The 21,270-nt window shown below is 39.5% G+C and overlaps 2 protein-coding genes across 2 annotated transcripts in view; both read left to right on the top strand.

Moving 5' to 3' along the window:
* PIK3AP1 (phosphoinositide-3-kinase adaptor protein 1) overlaps window positions 1–4,255 on the top strand; it is a 38,846-nt gene extending 34,591 nt beyond the window's left edge. Inside the window, 1 exon segment of the mRNA XM_059851442.1 lies at window positions 401–4,255. Within this exon segment, the coding sequence (XP_059707425.1) occupies window positions 401–455 (55 nt within the window). The 3' untranslated portion in view covers window positions 456–4,255.
* Window positions 4,256–5,094: 839 nt separating this feature from the next.
* The window catches only part of TM9SF3 (transmembrane 9 superfamily member 3), a 45,321-nt gene continuing 29,145 nt past the window's right edge, over window positions 5,095–21,270 (top strand). Inside the window, exons 1-3 of the mRNA XM_059851443.1 lie at window positions 5,095–5,245; window positions 13,212–13,407; window positions 19,748–19,870. Coding sequence (XP_059707426.1) covers window positions 5,168–5,245; window positions 13,212–13,407; window positions 19,748–19,870 — 397 coding nt within the window. The 5' untranslated portion in view covers window positions 5,095–5,167. The remainder of the gene's footprint in view (window positions 5,246–13,211; window positions 13,408–19,747; window positions 19,871–21,270) is intronic.

Raw genomic sequence — 21,270 nt, 5'->3', positions numbered from 1 at the left:
AGCAGTAATTGCCACTGTGTGGGTGCAGCAAGGTCTGTGTTGTAGGTTGGCTTTAGTAAGGAAATAGCTGGAATTTATCTGCAGTTAGTTTGAAAAAAGGTTTTGAATCTTTTGGTCTTTTCCTATTGCATCTTTATTTCAGGAGAAAGCTACCAAACTATCAAAATCTCTTTCCAGTAATAGTAGAATTACTGCAGCTGAAGAACAGAAGAAATAGCTTGGACAGGAACAATGTTCTTGCAGCTTAGCATCTGCTCTGTTGCTCAATGAGCCTGGTTTTCTTCTTGTATGACTACTGATTGTACAGTATGCTTACATATGTTATTGCATGCAATGTTTTGTTCCAGAACTCTATTTTCTACTACTTTTTCATACATTTTCATTATCTGTCTTTTTATAGGCCTGTAAGCTGTGAAGGCTTTTATCCTCCACCTGTGCCCCCAAGAGGTCGCTGAATCTCTCAACATCTGTGGAATATGAGATTTTTTTTTTGTTTATATATGTCTGTACAGATTTTTTTTTGGGCTGCGTTAAATTATTTATAAGTGGGACCCAAATGATTTCATCCTCTTCATCCTTCCTGAAGCTCTGGTGACTTTTCCCATGATTTTCACTGGGACTTTCTAGCATTTTATAACTTTTTTTTTAGTTTGAGGAATTTTGGTGCTTTGGGGCTTCAGGAAAAGGTATCATCATTGGGAAAAACATTGATGTGTGTCTTGGGAGCCCTGCACCAACATGAAGATCCTATTTGATCAAGAAAGCACATGTGTCCTTTAGGAGCTAAATCCTGATAAGCATTGTTACCAAACCTCTCAATACAGTCTACCAGGGCTTGACTGGAAAACATGCTTAAAAAGTAAAGAAAATAAGATGTTTGAAAAATGCTCATTACAGCAGGAGCAGGTGAATGTACTACTACTTGGCATGACATTTTGGATACAATTATACTGACCTTTCAGAAGGTGTAGCATCCCCCTTTAGTAATCATTAAACCATGGGGGGATGAGAAATTGTCTTCAAGAATGTATTTTACATACAGCCTTCAAAGTGCCTTTCCTTTTTCTGTTCGCTTTCTGAAGAGGACAGACAAGGTGTTGTGTGTGCTGTATTTACCATGAAAATTCCCAAGACGGCTGGTAAGGGACCTTCTGTATCACAAACCACCTGTACTTAAACCTTTTCCATGCAGGGTGCAGGTATGGTGTTAAAAAATCACATGACTGAGCTCTCAAATTAGAGGAGGACTTGGTGGCAGTGCTGTGTTCTGTGTCTTTTTACATGTGGTCATTATGCAGCAGTATAAAGGCATTTCACTTCATACTCTGGAACAGTAGTGAGTCTCCAATTATCAGTGCACACCCCTCACAAATACCAGCCATATTTTAGCTGGCTGCAGTGGGAGCAGACAGCCTGGGACCTGGACTCTGCTTGCTCCACAGTCACTTTCTACCAATGTGAATCTGCAGCAGCTATGTCCAGCCTTTTTTTGCCTGAGGGCTTACAAACTTAAGGAGACTTCCTGGTTTGGCTCTCTTCCAGACCTTGAAATTTTCTGTGCATATCCCAACCCTTGGGGGACAATTTAAGGCTCCTGTTGTCCATGAGTGACACAGATGGGAATCTGCAAGATAACATTCAGGGTAGAGAATTAAATATCATTACATACTTGGTTTTCAGGGATGAAAGAGGGGGAATGGCTTGAAAAACAGACAGATACATCTGTGTTAAGTGATCCCTCAGGTATAGGTAGTACAGGTAGAGCTTCTGTCTGATCATGTCAGCTCCCCTTCATCTGTAGGAGAGTAGGTGACAGAGTTGCAGTTCCTTTCTCCTGCAAGGTGGCAAACCCAATGTGTGAAGCTGCAGTAGTGACAGCAACTGTGACTTGACCAGCACTGAATGAAGGTGGAGGAGGCACATTTAGCATGTGCCTATATCTCCTTTCAGGGATATAGGCACATGCTAAATATCATCTATGCATTAGACTCATAGGATTTGGGTGACTCCAAATGCGGTTCATAAATCCTCTCCTTTTGATGGCAGAGGGGGATGCAGGTGTTGTGCTGCATACACAGCACAACAGATGGAGAGGTGTCCTTTCTGTTTTTTTTTTTTTTTTTTAATTTTATTTTTTAAAGGAACCTCAGTGCTGTCCCCAGTAACTGCCACTATAGACTCTCAGTGAGTTTGCTTTCCTTCACTGTAGCCAGGGGAGGGGTGAGATGAGAGCTGCCTTCCTGTGCTCTTCTTGGAATGAAACAAGGTTTCCAGTTCTATTAGCTCAAATTGGAAGGAGGGAAGGAAGTTTTGAAATGAGGAAAATAGTAGCAAGGATAAGTAAAGAAATTAGGGATAAAAGAAAAACCAAAAGAAGAAATTCAGCAGCTTGATTGTCTTCAGCTGTCACATGCTTTGGTTTGCATACAGCTCCCTGGTTTTGCTCAAAAATTCCCTATCTTTTTGGTGCTGACTGCAGCTGTGTCCCAGTGATGTGGTAAGAGGAATTTGTCTGCTTTCACATCTGCCAGGTACAACATAAAGTAGAATTGTAGGATGTGGGTAAAACTGTAATAAGGCAGGAAAGGAAGAGCAAATTATATGTGTATCATGCAGATCTTCTTTCAGCACTGTTGGACTGAAGCAGCCCAGGGATCTATCTTTCCAAGCTAATTTTTAATTCTGGATCCCTTCCATGTTCTAGCCAAATGCCCTCTATGGGAGGGATTTATCTGAGCATTTGACTTTGCAGAATTTTATACTATGGCTGTGAACTGGATATTTCATGCTTGTGCTGTGGAGAGATGGTTGTATCTGAATTACTGAAAAGTAGTTCATAAGTAGCCTTTCAGTCCCTCTCCCATTTCAAGCTTAGATACTTTATTACTCTGATCTGACCCATCACCTAAAGCCAAGTGCTGGTGGGGCTCTGGGAGAGGTGAGCTGGGAAAAGGGGAACTGAGCCATACTATACATGCATTCTGTTCAGGCCCCTTCTGCATTCCTTAAGAGAGGGAAACTGAAGATGCAGCTGTATTTCAGGCTTTTCTGTCTCACTGCTGCTGGATTAGTGAGGAATCTCAGTAACCAACAATCACTGCAATACTCTCATCCTATCGAGGAAAAAAGGAGCAGCACTAAAATGGCTTTACTGTTGGATGCTGGTAAACAACTGGATGCAGTCATGTCTTTCAGGCCTCTTACAGGCCAACAGGAAAGCACCTGCTTAGCCACCAGAATGTGTGCTCCACATAGGTTGGATTCATCTAGCTGCTTTCAGCCTTGTACATTTCAATGTATGCAGTCCCTGAATCTGTATTTTGTGCTGGTGAGCGTGTGGTGTGTGTTGCTTCCACCCAGGATGGATACATGCATACAGATTGCTGGTTACTTAAGAATATGATTGGAAGGGAAAGTGGAAAGGGAAATATGAAGTGTTTCTGATGCATATTAGAGGTCAAGGACTGAACAGATAATAAAATTGCTTGTAAAAACTTAAGTAGCCTGGCCAATTATAGGGGCATCAACCAATCCACCAAACTCAGGTGCCAGCTGGCAGGCCTGGGGAAAGTGTTTGTTCTTTGTACAGCATGCCTTGCAAACCCTGCTGGAGCAGATGGCTCTGGCTGGCCCTGGTGCTGACTGAGAGACTTAAGTACTGAATAAACTGAAGATGCTGAAGCCTCCTCTCTCTGTCTCCCAAGGGTAAGCTACTCTATTTTGGACTGAGATGCAATGACTAGAAAGAAACATATGGTGTTATCAAAACTGTCTAGGTTTTCTTTTTTTTTTTTTTTTTAGTCTGTATGTGTGTGTGTGTAATACAAGCATGGCTTTGCATGGGTTTTGGCAAGTATCTCTACAGGGACCTTGCTTCTGCTGAAACAGTGCATGCACTCTCCCCTGCATCTCTGGAAAAAGCTTCAGATATATTTATCTATATATCTGAAATATGTTCAGGGAACGTAGACAATGTGTGAAACCACAAGAGGAAAAGCTTTTAGCATAGGTATGATGGTAACAGGGAGATCTGTTTTCTGTGTCATTTCTACAAATCATGGATGATATGTAACAGCATGGAGTTCTGCCTTCTTGCTCATGTCATTTCTTGTCTGTCTGCTTATTTGTTGGCTCTCTTTATATGAGAAGATGGTATACCACCCCCCTTTTTTTTAAAGAATATATAACTTCTAAATTTTTTACTGTAATTAATTTTAATTACTGTAATTAATAAATTAATTTTTACTGTACTTAATTTTTTTGTCTGATGAATCAATGTTTTTTTCTTACTGTGGACTTGTAGTTTGAGGTAGGTCCAAGTTTGGAGGCAGGTTTGTGGGCTTCGTCTTAGCCAGCACTGACAGGAAACCTGACTCTGAACAAGGTCCAGATGTGGCTGTGCTGCCTCAGCGCCTGGCCTGGGCCCTGCGGCTCCGTGTGCTGCTGCTGCTGCTTGTGCGAAGGCCGCGGAGAACGGGCCTGTGTATTTCACTGATGGGCTTGGAAAAGACCTCTGAGAGCGTCGAGTCCAACCTCGGCCGGAACATCACCGTATCACCTTGACCATGTCCGGCCTTCCCTTAAACACTCCCAGGGCCAGGCTGCTCCACCATCTCCCTTGGCAGCCCCTTCCAGTATTTGATCAGCCATTCTGTGAAGAAATTGCGCCTAGTGTCCAAGCTTGGGGCCCTTTCCCCTTGTCCTGTCACTGGCTCTCCGGGAGAAGATACAGACCCCCGCCTCGCTAGCACCTCAGGGAGTCGTGGAGAGTGATAAGGGTCTCCCCTACGCCTCCTCTTCTCCAGACTCAAACACCGCAGCTCCCTCAGCTGCTGCTCCCAAGACTTGGGCTCCAGAGGGCACTTACAGCCCTGCGCCCCGCCCCTCCCAAAGACCTTTCGGTTACTTTATCGATCAAAACGAAATATCAATTACAATTCCATCTCATTAGAACGGCGCTCCCATGCGCTCCCGCTGGCCGCGCTCTGTGCCCGCACGCGCTCCCTCCTGGGCTCCGCCCGCCCCGCGGGGCTCCCGTAGCGCTCCCGTAGCGCCCCCGCGGTTCCGGCGGGCGGGCGGGTGACGTGGCGGGCGGGGCGGAAGTGGCGTCGGCGGCGGGCGCGGGCCGGTGCCGCGGCGGGGCCTGCTGGGGACGCCGAGGCCCGAGATGGCGGCGCCCGGGCTGCTCCTGCTGCTCCTGCCGCTCCTGCCGCTGCGCGCCCGCGCCGACGAGCACGAGCACACGGTGAGGCGGGCGCCCGGCTTCCCCGGGAAGGGCGTTCGGGCCGGGCCCCCGTGCCGCGGCGGCGCGGGGAGCGCGGCTCGGTGGGCGGGAGGGACGGGGAGCCGCGGGCCGCGACCTCGGGGGGAGCGGGCGGCCGCCGCCCCGTGGGTCTCCCGCCGCGCCTGCTGCGCTGCTCGGGCTGTTCCGGCCGCGCCGGGCGGAGTCGGGCCCCGCGATCCCGTTCGGCGTCAGGGGGACGCCGGGGCGATCGGGGTAGGGCCGCCGTTCTCTGATCCGGTTTGCACATCCTTGTGCGGCCGGGCGGGGTGTCCCACCTTTTCCTGGAGCAGATAAACGGCCCGGCAGGTACGCGTGCTTTGTTTGGAGAGCGCTGTTTGCTCTGCCCTCCTCTCGGGAGGATGTTTGCTCTTGCTTCAGAGCACAAGTCTGAGCCGGAGCGCGGTTCTGACAGCCCTGCGGGACAGGGGCTGACAGCTCCCCTCGGGAAGAGGCAGCGGTAGCGTGGGAATGGGCTGGGGAGTGAGAGCAGGACGGGGGCACTGCCACGGACCCGCAGGAAAAATGGGTGTAGAAGGTACTGCTGATCTGAGAGCTCATGCATTGGCATGAGAATAGTTTTTCTCAAGTGCTCACAATACTACCCAAAAAGAGTGTTAGGAAAAAAATACTAGTGCTTCGTCATTTTCTGATTGTGCATCAGAGTGTTGTTTCCCGTGGCTGTCAGCGTGAGAAAGTGGAAGTTTGTGTGATGAGCTGAGATGTGATTTTGGAACGAGACTTTCCTAGAAACCATCTCTGTTTGCTGCAAGTGGAGTGTATTAGAACGTGGCTGTGATTAAAGACTGGGTCTGTCTGACTGTCAGGACTTTTTTTGCTCTTGAGCAAAACACTTGGTAAACAGTTGCTGAGTTTCTTAACATGGTTTTCTCAAGGTGAGGTGTGGTAAAGCTTACCAAGTGTTCATAATAAAACAGATAAATAGTATTGATAGCTTTTGTATAAGGGCTAGGTAGTTAGTTGCCTACTTCCATTAATTTTTGAGGACTGTTTTTTTAAAACTTTAAAAACTTACTAGGATTGTGTTTGGTTTTTGAAAGGGAAAGGGTTTTATTGGTTCTTCAGTTAATGACAGAAAAGTTAATGTAATATTCAGTACTTTGAAGAAACAGATATTCTTTGAACTAGTTTAGGTGCCAGTTTTATTGCTGAACCTATGCTTTACAGTGAGGCTTCTGCTGAGGTGAGATGTTTTCAGCATAGTGCTGTGTTTATTTTTAAGGGCTGGTTAACTTGAGGGATTATTTATTATTAAATTAATATTGGTGATCTTCTAGGGAAAAAAATAAAGCTGTCACTGAATTTATTGGGGTTTGAGCTCTCCCTTCAAAAGTGATTTCTGATGGTTTTAGGTCTTCTGAATGATTGCCTAAACAATTACCCATGGAGATCACAAATTCCTTTTGAATTGTCATTTTTTTCATCTAAACTACTCAACTCTGAGGGATTATAAGTCTGTTTTGGTTTAGTATTCTTGCTCACATAATGTCCAATTTATTAATTGGATAGGTTATGTGATAGGTTAGGAATAGTTGGTGTAGAAAGACAGTTACTTTTTTTGGAAGGCTGTCTCCTTGCTTGGGTATTTTGATATTTTAATCTTGTGCGTGGGAGATTGGAGTGGAAGCATTAATAGCATGAATGAAGCATGCCCAGGGTTTTGTAGTAGTGTACTGATGTTAAGATAAAGAACCTGAAGGAAATATTCCTTTAATACTGCATTTTAATGAATTTCTCTTTTAAATATGATTGCAGCTGGGAGATTAATTTTCTTATAATCAAAGTGCTTTACTACATTTTGAAGGCTCTGCTCACTTTTGGAGAAGTGGAAGGGAAATTTAGGATTTGATAATCTCAAAGTAAATTTTCCCTGACTTACGACTCGAGACCTGCTGGTAGGAATACACATCCTTGTCCTTCTATTTCCTCAGTGTGCACCTCCCTGGGGGAAGGTGTGCCGGTGCATCCTGACACAGCTGAACAGGGTGTTGTCAGTGCTCAGCATGTTGGACATACAGAAGTTCTGTCTTAAGCTTTTAATGCTGCTATAACATGGAATAGTGTGCAGTGTGTGCTGTAATATGTATTACATGTGTCCTTTATTTTATTTGGTTGTGGACTTCTAAGCAAATACTATAAAAGGTAACTCTGCATGGAGCTCTAGGTCTATGCTATTGTTTCTGGAGATATTAGGTATGGATAGTGTCATTGAATCAACAGCTTGTATCCTTTATCTTAAATTTGAATTAGTCTTTAGAAATCACATCTGCCTTTCTTTGGAGGAAGAACAGTGTTAATACAATTATAAGATAAAGACATGGTTATTTAAAATTATAGTAAGTGAAATTTTTGCCACAGTATTTAAAATCTCCATTGTCTAAAGACAGTACAGCAGCATAACTTCAGACCATGACAGAACAGTTTATCAGGAACTAACTGAAAACTTGTCTGGTGATTCTTTAACTTATTTTCATGCTTCAGAGCATGTAATGTACTTGCTTATTGCTTGTATTATAACAATTGGAACATTTTTTGACAGTTGCCCTTTTATTTGTGGAAATGATAGTATCAATGGGGTGCTGGTGGCCTTATCACAGTGTATACTGATCCTGCAGAAACAGGGCTGGGGGGCTTCTGCCTGGCCTTTGCTTTCACATCTTCTGTTGCTAGACTTGTTGGAATTGATGATGTAATAGGCCAGGCAAACCATAAAACATTCTGAAATATCCTGTGGTTTTTGTTGCAGGAGAATGGTCAAGAGAGTAGGTAGCATTTTAATTTTAATCTTGCTTCAGTTTAATTGACTGTGCTCTGTAAGAATAGAAATACATGAAAAACATTGAAAAATAAACAAAACCCAGCCTATATTGTATAGAAAAATTCCTAATTTAATATGGTTGAGAAAAGCATTTTTACTTGACTTATACCCTGATCAAGTACATTAAAACCCTGAGCATGTAAGGCTTATTTAAAATTAGTATGTAAAATTAGGAACTTTGTATAGTATCTGAAAATTGTCAGTTAGAGAAGCACTGTGGAAAACATTTCAGTTCATGTAAAATACTTATTTGCATGTGAAGTTGTGCACAGATGAGCGGCCTGATTCCTCTTTGAAGTTGTGTTTCCATTTTGAAGAGGTGAAATAAATGTCATGGAAGCAGGACGTGGTGTGCCTTAGCAATCTTGTGCATCTAGGAAGTGTAACAACAGTAAAAGTACTGCATGTACAGAAGTTCAGCCTGTGCCACTGGTACAGTTCTAGGCACATCTTGGTAAGGCCTAAAATTCAGAGAGAAATAAAGAAATGTTACTGGAAATAGCCTGCTTTGTCCAAAGGCGAGCATGAGGCTGAAACCCACAGTTTAATAGGATGTGGATGTGAGCTGCAAATGTTGAGCATTATCACAGTGCTCAATAGATGGAATATCTCTAAGATACAGAGGACTGCAAGCCTGGAATATTATTTGCCAGGTGAGTCTTGCTTGCTGGCTCCTTGTCTTGCTTCTACATCTTTGCTTTTCCAGTAACAAATAATGTTGGTTCTTTTTTCCCCATGAAAGATGTGCATTGTGGAGCACGTCATTCCAGACTTCTATTCGAGTCAAGGAGTAAAATTGCATATTTTCTGAAAGAAACTGCCTTGATTTGAATTTATTTTGCTGAATCATCACATGAAGTTTGGCAGTTGTGATCCTCTTTTTGTCTCCCATCACTTTTTTGCAAAATGTTTTCCTGGTTTAAAGAAGAATATCAGCAACAGTCTCATATCTATTTCTGCAACCTTTTGTAACTGACTTAATCTAGCGTTGTTTTCTAGAATAAGTAGTCTATTTTTAGGGTTAGCATGCTAATTTCTACAGTTGAGCAAAGAGAACATAAAGTTGCTTTCCATAGCATGAGTGCACTGTTGGGTAACAGGAAAGAAAGATGCATGTGCTGTACTGAAGGCAGTATTGCTATACTTGAATAGTTTCTAAATTGTATAGATGTATGGAAATTGTCTTTATATTAAGCCTCAAAGTGGTGCCCAGCCCCAGTTTTTCACTACAAGAGATGCACTCCTGGCCATGTCAGACTACACAAGCTTCCTGCCAGATTAGTGTTCTGCAGGGAGCTAGAGTGGACCCATCAATACTGGGAACAAGGAAGAACTGTAGATGGGTTGGATGTGATTTTAGCTTGCACAGGCACATCCCTGCAGCCCAGTGCTCTGAACAGGCAGCATGACCATATTGTGCTGCTTTGGAGCAGATGTCCTCAGCTGTGGTGAGTGTTGTAGATGATACGTAGTTGCTTTGAGGTGGAGATTGGTTCTCTACCACCTGGTTGGCAATTACAGAAAAAAATTTCTTAGGATTTGTGTCCCTTAGCTTAACAGCTGTATGGTAGGTAACTTGTGTTGATGCTGAGACTTTTCAGGCTGCATCTGTAAATATATCATTATATATTCCATATAGCTACAGAAATTACTGAGCTGATATTAAGCTTAGGGCAGAAAAATATGTGAGGCTTACAGATATTTTTAAAATAAATTACAGTAAGTGAAACATAAATAAAATTGTGTTTTGTAGCCTTCTCTCCCATGTGGAAGTACTGAACTATGTTAGTTGTGGCACTGTGACCAAGTTGTTAAATGCCTGTGTCTGTGAATATAATGGGATCTCTGAGCTACGTGCACTATATTATCCCTTTATATGAACCAAAACCAGAAGAGCTTGCTGAGATACACCAGAGTACAGATTGCATCTTTCTTTTTTGTTCACCTGCTTTGCCTTGTCATTTACTATGTTCATCTTGGCTTACTTTATGTTCTCTCTTTCATAGCGTGACCTTTTTGCTGGAAGGTGTGTTATATGTAAGCCTTCTTAAAACTTAGCAGCCCTCATAAAGAAGTGACAGTACATTCTCCTACAAAATATTCTAGTGCTTTGTCTTGCCTAAGTAAGTTTTCCTTTGTGTTGGCACTGTTATTTATTATGGACTTTTTTGATATTGTGAAGGCCCTAATGAAACAGAACAGAAAAGAAACCAGACAGAAATCCCACCCTCAAACAGCCACGCTTGAACTCTTTAATAGCACAGTGTTCTTGCCAACAAGTTACCCTACCACTAGGCTAAGAATGCAAGGATAAGATATGTCATGTCAGAGAAATGTATTTAAATGTGGAAGCTCATCCTTATATTTGACAATGAGCAAAACCCAACAAATGGAGAGAGAAGAAAATGTCCTTCAGTTTCTGCTAGGCACCACCCCCAAATTTAAGCTGAAGGTGCCTAAGTTGTTTTGCTTACTACAATGATCTTAATTTGAGGAGGTCACCACCAGGAGCACCTGATGGACAGCAGACGGCTGTACCTAAGGACTGTGTGAGTGAGGTGTAGCCTGGGCTGGCTGAGGTGTTGTGTTTGTTAATGTAGCAGTCCTGAAAAGGTTTATCTCGTGCTGTTCTGGGGTGGTTGTGAGAAAGGAGGAAGTAATAAATGCAGACTGAATTTTTTGCATCTGTTTGATGGGGCCCCTTTCCTCTCTAGAGTATGTTGATGGCATCTTGGAGTCATTGTGGGAAAAACTTGTAGGCCCTGAAGAAGGACTAAGCCACATGCAGATATGAGAAAATCAAAAACCAGATTTGTTATTGCAGATGTTGTAATTACTATTTAGTTACATTGGTAGATCAGAAAACATAGCAAGATTTTACATACTATGTTCTAAATCTGTTGGTTTCTGCCTTGTCTGTCACAAGTTCCAAAAATGTGGAGGTCCCAACTCAGTATGAAGCCTGTCAGAAAGGAACAGCTGAGAAAAGCAGTGGTCAGTGCTTTCTTTATTCAGGCTGTCAAAGATGAACTGACAGACCTGAGGATGTTGTCATATTCTATTACTGAATGTTAAACAGAGACGTAGGTCAGCTCACATGTAAGCTGTTTGGTATAAGTAGTGCTAAAGTGGGCTCTTGACAAGTAAAGACCATTTTGAGAAAGGGCTGGAAATATGTTCTGCAGCTGTTAGAAGAAGAAACAGAAGACATGATAGAAATAACAGGCTAGGAAGAGATATGGACCAGCTTGTCCCGTGCTCTCTTGGCAAGAGCAAGAGGCAGATTCGAAGTGCAGACTCCACTGTCTGCTTCTGCAGCTGAGGGGATTGGAACTGGGATTTTGCTTTCTTTATCTTATCTTTCCCAACTTTCTTTGGACAACTGTGCTGCACTAGTATAACCTTTCTGGTTGCTGGCAGAGAGGAGGAATGTCTACTTTCTCTTGTTTTCTCTTGTTGTTTACTTTTTATTTGTTGCTTCTTTGACATTCTTTAGCTGTCAGAAATGCTCTGAAGTGTGTTTTCTGCAAAGGGGCAGGTTTGTGAAACCAGTAAGTGTTTGGTCTCTGCTGCAGCTCAGAATGAAATTAGTAAGACATTTTAAGTTTCTTGTTGGAAATCATTCACATAAGAGGCTGGAATGACCTTTGTACGTCTTTGCAAACAAAAAAGATGAGCCTTTAATTGAGATGGTGTGTTAGTTTAAAGGGATTAAATTATTTTCTGAAGGATGTTTGTTTAAATATTTGAGTTTAATTTTTAAACTTACTCTGAATTTTTTTCCATTTAATTTCTGCATTGACCTCTTGGTATGACTGTGGTTGTTCAGAGTAGATGGAGTTGAAGAACCTTTGTTCATTTGTTAAAAAAGGAGATAGAGAACTGTGTTCAGTATTTCAGCTGTGTGCTATATAATAGTTACCTCTAATTAACATTTTGCTTTCTTTTCTTCTCCAAGGTGTTCTGTGTCTGTGTTTTGGTTTTATAGTACTTTATACTTCTGTACCTAAAAAAATTTATGACCTCTATAGGGATTTGCTTTTATGTGTATATAATTATAAGTAGGTTTTCTTCCTGTCTTAGAAGTTATATTGCTGTCCCTGTCCCTCTTACTCTATTGAAATTATAGGTGAAGTCATGTTGCATGAGAGACTTTGTGTAGTAATCAGCAAATCTGATACGTCATCCAGATGCATACAGATATAATGCAAATTATTATTTCAGATCATTTAATTTTCCTGAATTTGTCCAGTTTTTGAATACTAATAGATTAGTGACTTCTAAGTACTTTTTTTTTGTTGTTCAGAAGTAATAAGGGCTTATAAAAAATTATTGGCTCCTAGACAAAAAATATGTTTTCCTGGCTAACAGTAGCTGTGGAAAGTGAAGAGTGAATGTTCCCAGAGAGAATTTCATGGCAGCCACCAGACTTCTTGCTGTTCTGTTTTTTCACTGTGGGAATGTTGGAAATGCATCAAAATACAGTTCTTCTGTCTGACTTTGACTCTTGGCTACTATAGGTACGCAACAGTTTAATTTTAGTGCTTCCTGTGAGACATAGTGCTCTTCTGGGAATTTTGAATGCAGTTTATACCCTTTCTAAAAGATAGGGACATGCATTTTAGGAAAATACAAAATATCTGGCAGCGTGGGTAGATTGCCTGACTACTTTGCTAAGATCTTGTTTAAAAGGACATTAATTTGGTGTTTTCTTTATTTCAGTTGAGATAAGCAGAGTTTTGCTTTTAATTGATCTGTTTTTTTACAAAATTAGTAAAAACTTATTTATTTTCAAGACTAAAGCTCACTGCATCTTCTACATCTTTCTTAAATCCCCCTCATCTGATACTTCACTGGTAGGCTGTAAGAAACTGTATGATCAACTTGGCTTTTTTTTTTTTCTGTGAAAGCAGGCCAAAATTTTATCCTAGAGCCCCTGTCATGCAAAATACAAAAATGCTCAGCTGTCTTTAAATGTGGCTGTTGCCTGTGATTGAGCAATCCTGCCCTGTTAGTTAATATGAATAAGAGCTTCTTGAACGTTTTTATTCTGCTGGGCTTCTCATCTAACGCAGTAACTTTGTCTTTCAGTACCAAGATAAAGAGGAAGTTGTTCTATGGATGAATACTGTAGGTCCCTACCACAATCGCCAAGAAACATACAAATACTTCTCTCTCCCTTTCTGTGTGGGATCAAAAAAAAGCATCGGCCATTACCATGAAACCCTAGGGGAAGCTCTTCAAGGAGTTGAATTGGAATTTAGTGGGCTTGACATCAAATTTAAAGGTAAGTGATTCAAAGTACATTTAGTCACTTAAAAAAATACACAAACTCTTCAAACTTGATCTTTTAATGAGAAGAACTTAAATTTTCTTGCTGCTAGCAGCTGAGTGTATTTTGTATGATATTGGTACTACCACTGGCTTTTGAGTTTACAGTGAAGTTTCCCTCTATGTGGCCTTGAAGGAAAATGCTTGCAGCAGATATTGCTTCTGAAGTAACTGATAAAATTCTACAAAGTAAAACTTAAGTTTTCTGCATATGAATGTTTGATAATTTACTGGAGTTAATATTCTGGAATTACCAGTTCTGAAGATGTAATTTTTCCTGTGATGATGAATACTTGTAAACTCACTGCAATTGCAAAGGAGTAGCAAGGGCTCAGTATCTCAAAGTTCCACCTCAACACAAAGTTGATGATTGTATCCTTCTGATTACTGTCTAGCTTAAAATAACTTTGACAAATACCTTTATATTGCTGTCTCTAACTCATGCCAGTCTGGAGCAGGATGAAGCTGGTTTCTTGTTTTTTTTTCCTGTTGTTCCCTGTCCTCACCATCTTGCCGTACTGTTCCAGAGAAGACATTTAACTTCTTTTGCAGGTATATTTCTTGGTATTAAGGCCTGAGTCTTCTATTGCATCATTTCTCTGTGTATGTCCTTTCAGATATCTGTAGCTAGTAGTTGCAGAACTTCAAATAGTAACAGATTCTTTTTGCCTCTTGAATTTTAACATTTATTAATTTGATTCAATTTATGTTTCTGTGTATCTTCTTTTCCAGAACGCTGCATTTCATCACTAGGGCTAAACTGGATGGAGAACTTAAGCATAGTATCTCTTGTCTGAGCATTTACAGTCAGATGGGATTTAGTTTCTGTAAGCTGTAAAAGTTTTATCCAAAACTGGACATCTGCAAAATAAAAGAGCTAATGATGTTTTTGCTAGCAGTAGGATAAGTTGAATAAAAGATTTTTACAAAGTTTGTTAATACCTTAAATTCTTCATAATTTTTAAATTTGCATAGCAGATAGCATTGCCACACTAAAGGTGTTTGGAGTTGAATCTTTTCTTTTAAGAAAGAAAGAGTACCTGTACAAACACTGGGAAACAGTCCTACTACTGGTTTGTAACACTTGTAATGTGCTGAAAATTTTACTCAATGTGGGAGAAATAATTTTCTTGTCAAACCTCATAGAATGTCCTCAGAGACACAAAATGGAAAGGACAGTGAAGGCAACTGGCAGCAATTCAACACATTGGTGAAGATTAATAAAGTTTCTGTTATCAGAATATGGTAAATGTTTGTCTGTACAGCCATTTTGATGTGTAATTTTTACTGCCTTTAAGTACCCCAACTTTACAAACAGATTCTTTTATTCCTGTGACAAGTGCACTCTCTAGGTGCAGCGCCAAATTGAAAAGACTAGAAGGTTTGTGAGTTGATGTTTACTGCTATGATGTAGCCAATGCACAGAATTTTAAAAATCTTAATGCTTATTATTAACACCTTGGAGTTAAGTAGATTGATAATCTGTGTTGAACATGCAGTGAATTGAACTCCCAGCCAAAGTGGCTGCAGGTCAGATGTTTTCAATAAAGCAGATGGTACATGCTAGCCGGTTGATTACTAAGTATGTGTAGATAATGTGTGAAGCTGTATATGTGCACTTCTAGTTTTTTCTCTTGCAGTCTGTGTCCTCTGGCTAAAAGATGAAGACAATAATCTCTTTGCTGTTAACTGTTTTGAGCAGCTTCTGCATCAGGAGCTGTTTTAGTATTTCTAGCTGTGGTCTATGAAGTGAAATCTGAATGGGAGTTAACTCTATGTTACTATCCTTAATCTGCTGTTAAAAGTATTAAAATACTAATTTTTCCACATTTCAAAGTAACAAGTGTAAATTAATTGTGATAGTAATTATTTAGTATTAAATTAGTATTTAATATGAAATTATGTAAAATTTATGTAATTCAAATCCCCTTGATACACAGGTTTTAAAAATAAAGAAATAGAACAGAGGATTGCAATACTTAAATTCATTTTTTAGAGGCTTAAAAGTTGTCATAAACCCAGTACAATTTGTATGCAATTTATGTATTGTAGAATTTGGATTTCATAGACCAGTCCTAAAGTTTAGCATTTGTATAAAGAATTCCTTTCCAGTTAGATTGTTGAAATGTGATGGTAACTCAGTTTTTTGGTGACATTTTAGTGGTAGACCTTTTTCTGTGCAGAAGGGGTGTTTTTCACTTTTTTTTCCCCTTGTAACTTGATTGTATCAGTGAAATTGTAATAATGTTTTTGTAATGGGCAAGTTTGATTTCAGTGTGATTGATACCGGCTTCAACTCTGCATCAGTGTTCCAGAAGTTGCTGCAATTAAATTGAAACAGGGTTGTTGGTGGTGTTGTGGTGGTTTGGATTTTTTTGGGTTTTGTTTTCCTTTTTATTTTTGTAAACAGATAGAGGCTTGGTTGATACCAATAGATTCATCTGTTCTTAAGTAAAAGATACAGCTTGAAGGAGTGTTGAGTATCTAAAATCTGCAGCTGAAATAATAAAGATAATAAGTAATCAACTTGCACAGATTTTCTTCATGAATATGTGAATCATATCTAAGTTCTGAGTTTACAGGCATCTGTGCTTTTCTTTATGTGCCTTTGGCATTATGGCAAGATTAACAGTTGCAGGCATTTCTTTCTCTTTAAAGGATTGTATGAGTTTACAAAATTAGATTTGTATGAATTTACAAAATTAGATTTAAACTTCATACTTTTAGGTTTTTATCCTCTAGAGTTAGTAAAAGGGAAACAGAATTGTTCTAATAAATTAGCTTCTGCAATAAAAATATAATTCGCTTTTCAACATTGACTGGACAGCAGTAGCAGGTCAACATGAAGCTGCATGTTGTTCATATTCAAAGAATTGTTTAGGCTACAGCTGTTACTAGCTGAAGTACTAAACTGTGTAAGTAAAAGTGGCAGTTAAATCAGTAGGCATTGCCTGTATTTTTTGAACTAGAATAAAAAAATCATGGTTCTGCAGAAATGGGCCCTTCAGAGAGTGAAGGTTTCTACTTGAACTCTCATGGTGGTGACTGCTGGGGCAAATATACAGTATTCAAGTCTCCCTGAAGTGATGTTTCTTGTTATATTAAGTGTGGCATATGAAAGGATACATGCAATCTTACAAGATAATTGGATTTTCCTTTTGTTACAACATGAACAATTTTCTTCTTACATCACAGGTCTCAAATCTGTACAAATACCTGTGTGAAGGAAGAAATTAATTATTAACATGCACTCATATTGCAATATAACTTCTAAGTTTTTAGTTGGCTTAATTATCTTGTCAATCTAAATCTAGGATAATAATGCTTTTTAATTGATATGTCAAGTTCTTTACTCAAGTGTTTGAGTGACATCCTCTGTTACACCCGAGACCTAGTAAATTATTAAATGTATTGAACATTGGTATCATAGTAACTCCAATTTGAAAATTTATTTTTGATATTACCATACTGTGCCGTTAGAAAGGATGCATTTAAAGAGGAAAAAGATTATTTAACAAAATTACATTTTTTACTTCTTCAGAAATGTTACTTAATTACCATATTTCTAATGGGGAGTTCTTCACCCAAACTTTCTACTGCAACACCTCTAGAAAGATGGCATTTAGTGTTGTCAGATATAATGAGGTTTTATATGGTTCACATGTTTGAATAAAACCCCATTGATCTGATTGTTCATAGGAAATTTGAAATCTGGTTAAGCACACTTGCTTTTCTAATGAGCCGTGCTTTTAAAAAAATTCCTAAATGTGCTGCTGACATTCCTGAAGCTTTATTGCATAGCAGATATTACTTTATTTCCATAAAGAGGTACCATAAAACCTGCCTTTAACTTCACTCTCCTCTTGGATACACATCCAGCCATAACTTTGATAAGAATTCTCTAAAATATGGAAAACCTTAGATCTGGTAAAGCTGTAATGAAATAGACATCAGGTACCCCAGCCACCAAATGCTGTTCTAAGATTCTTTCATTTAATCATTTAACCGTGGATTTAAGCTTGACTACCTAATCCTGTCCTGTAACTAAACAACAGCTTCAGCTGCCAGTAGCTGGAGAAAGGAGCACTTGTCTTCCTTCACTTGTTTTACAGGGAGGTGAGAGGAGCTGTATTGTGCAGTATGGCTGACATCATATTCCATATGTAATGTCATGCCTGTGTTTTGCAAAAATTGAGTGAGATTGTTTCTGGTGATTCCGCTGGGGTTTTTTGTGTGTGCCCTGGAGCAACTTGTAACACAGTTAATCCAGATTTGATCATACTATCGTTGTGATGTCTTCTGGTATTCTGAATGCTGGAAATAAGATCTGTAAAAATAAGTGAAGGCAGTTTTTTTTTCTGGCACACTGCTATCTGCAGCCTTGTGTCAGTGCAGTAGTTTCACTTCAAATGATATTTGATGATACATGATTTTTAAAAAGTCTTTTTGTTTTTTAATAGCAGCAAACCTCACTGTTTATATCCTAAAGCATTTTATACAGAATGGCTCATTTCAGTTGGTAAAACAAACAAACAAGTGGCAAATTCCACAGTCTGAAGGCCCATGAGCAATTTAGAGTAGTTTACAGTCTAACCTACCTGTGCTGGTACTGCTGGGAACCAAAGAGTCACCTAAAGCCAGCCTGGCACCCATAATACTTCTCCAAAACAGGCTTCTTGCTTCAGCCCTGGAAAATGCTTTTTTCAACAGCCTCTATCAGTTTCTCTTCTACCTGTATTTCAATTCATGGCTTATTTTCATTTGATCTGTGTGTGCAACAATCCTTTGAGTCAAAAAATGTAGTATTAGAAAGGTGTTATCCTTTATTTGAACATAGTATGACAGTGAAGTGCCAGATATTTTGGAAAGAGTCCCTACTTAGCAACAAATCAAGAAAATTATGATTCTGGAGTTTGTGTTAGCTTTTTTTTTCCCCTTTTAATTAATGTCAAGACAATTTAAAAATATGTTAAAATGAAAACGTGCCAAGGAGAGGCATTTTGCGGGTAGGGGGAAACACAGTCCCAAAATACAGGATCCAGCTCGGTAGAGGCATAAGTGCAAACTTGAATATGTGTGTCTGCTTCAGCTTTGATGCCAGCTTTAATGGCTTCCTTCTCTTAAATGTACCAGTACGGGCACCGAAAGTCTTCTTGGTGCATTTGTTGGATTGAATGGCTTTGTTACTCTCTTTTTTTCTTCAGAAAATAAGTTTTGTTGACCAGATGTTCTTGGCATATTTTGACTTTTGTTGCTATCAGAGTAATTATGTTTTGTGTTAGAAATATTCTGCTTGCCTGCACTTTTTATGTGTGGGTGATTTGATTTCCCTTTTAGGCTTTATATTGTAGTTAGTGTATAGAAGAAAGTAAGCTGAATTTGGATACAAATTGGAGCTGTACTTGGGGCAGAAATTAATTTTGTCTGCTAAAATGGGTCCTCAATTCCAGTGATGCCAAAAAGAGGAGAAGTTGGAATTCTTTACTTTTACTGCGTTTCAAGCATGAATACAATCACTATGATGTAGGTGAGGGAGCTTGTCTCCCTTGCTGTCTGATGTCTTGTAAATATGAGGCCTTTCATCTTTCTTCACTTGAAAAGGAGACATTAGGGAAGGAAACTGGGATGTAAAAGAATGGCTGCTAACACTATAACTTAGAAATTGTACATGTGGAAAAATAACTTTCTGGCTGAAAGAGGTGGATTTATTTTATATTATCTCCAAATGTAGCCTCCTGTGCGTTCTTTGCATTATTCCTATTTTTGTCTTCTCTCCTTTTTTTCTCTGTCTTTACTCTGATTGCTTTGTTTCTTCCTTAGGGTAGTTTCTTCAAAACTGCTGAGAACTTTTTAAAGTTTTATGGTTTTTTACAAACATTTTTCCTAGTCAGTAAAGCTGATTATACTAAAACAGAGATAATGTTGTAAACAGCTTTAGGTATTTGTTAATCATTTCATACCTCTTGTTAAAGTTAGAGAGATCTCATTATCTGTTCAGGTGAATATGCCATCAGCTTTTGTACCTTAATTTAGTGTGGGTGAAGCAGCAAAAGGATACTGTGAAACCTTTCCTTGTCTAGTGTGGGGGAAGCCTCTGCATGCAGAAGTGTAAATTTCTGAACACAATCATGTATTTGCTTTAATGGTTCCTTTTAAAATGTCCTTTATTGTTATCTACTTGAGGATCTACCCAAGAGGGCTTGGAGACTTCAGCTCTGTCCATTCCTCCATTTGATTTGCCTTCACTTTGAACCAGCTCATTAATAAATCTTCAACTGTGCTTTAATTTTTTGCAGATGATGTGATGCAGACCACTTACTGTGAAGTTGACTTGGACAAGGGAAGAAGAGATGCATTTGTGTATGCTATCAAAAATCACTATTGGTACCAGATGTATATTGATGACTTGCCAATATGGGGTGAGTGATATTATGCATTGATGACTGGATTGCATCTACTCAAGTCCTGTACTAGTGGGTTTCATGGAGTCATTTAAAATGACTAAGCTTTGTTACAAGAATTTCAGAAGAAACTTACATGCAAATCAAATTCACAAGAGTATGAAGTAAAGTAATAGAGGACGTAATCTAAAGCTGCACCATGGGAGGGTTAGGTTGAGCATTAGGAAGCTTTTCTTCACAGAAAGGGTGATTAGACTTTGGAATGGGCTGCCCAGGGAGGTGTTGGAGTCACCATCCCTGGAGGTGTCTAAGGTAAGACTGGATGCGGCACTCAGAGCCATGGTCTAGTTTGACAAGATGGTGTTGGGTCATAGGTTGGGCTCAGTGATCTCAGTGTTCTTTTCCAACCTAATCAATTCTGTGTGAAATAAGTTGAAGGCTTATAGCTTTGAAGGAACAGTAGGAAGGCTGTACGAGTGAAATACAAAAACGGTGAAAAGCTGTTTTGTTTCTAAAGCCCTGATTTAATAACAGTAAGTTCTTAGGTTTAAATTTGTTCAGATGTTCAAGTGAGTGGTGATTAGGTAGGTTACTTGTAAGGTCCATGTTATTGTGATCATGAATAACAAGCTTATTTGAGAGTTGAAACTTTATTTTGCTACTTTTCTGTATTACTCATGCAAAAACTGTTTTGTTTAATTTCATGGTAATTTAGTGGCTGTTAACAATGTTGCTTTCTTGTCTGTGTTTTATTTTACTTATTCTTTTACAGTTCTCAGAATTTCTCTTGCTGAGTATTATTTATCTGGGTTTGGAAGTGCTTGTGTCTTGAATAAAAATGTGTGTATCTTTATTGCCATTGTCTCCTAAGGACTCTGTGTTTTTTTGTTCCCTCATAACCTGTGATCACATACCTAGTAAAGAGTGCTCTGCAGATTGCACTTTGCACTGATAGCAATCAACCAAACTCTCCAAGGCCTAATCTCCCTGTTGTAGAGATAAACTGAAGGGAAATGAAAGATAGCCATAAGGTCTTTGTTGCCTGCGTTCTGTGAAAGAGGTAAAGCTGCCCAAACTAAACCAAGTCCCACAGCACCTACAGAAATGCAGTTCAAGTCTTGCAAGAAAAGTTCATTGATAGCTGGTATGAATAATGCTATCCATCACTAATTCATTTTGACAAAGGGTGCTTTTTTTTAGCTCTTTTTCTTATTTTAATTGGTTTTAGAAAATATCTGTCTGATGAATATGGCAGAAATACTAACACTTTATTTATTTATTATTTATCTGGTAGTCAGGAAGGTCTGGGGGTTTTTGTTTTGTTGTAATGTATGTTTTTAAGAGATACCATTATAATGCCTGAAGATAAGTACTTAAGTATTGATTTTGTTCTTTTCAGCTGATTTGTTTATTGTGTG

This window comes from Haemorhous mexicanus, chromosome 7 (assembly GCF_027477595.1).
Source record: "Haemorhous mexicanus isolate bHaeMex1 chromosome 7, bHaeMex1.pri, whole genome shotgun sequence".
Lineage (NCBI taxonomy): Eukaryota > Metazoa > Chordata > Aves > Passeriformes > Fringillidae > Haemorhous > Haemorhous mexicanus.
The sequence above is the reverse complement of the archived record's forward strand: the minus strand, read 5'-3'. Positions and strand labels throughout refer to the sequence as shown.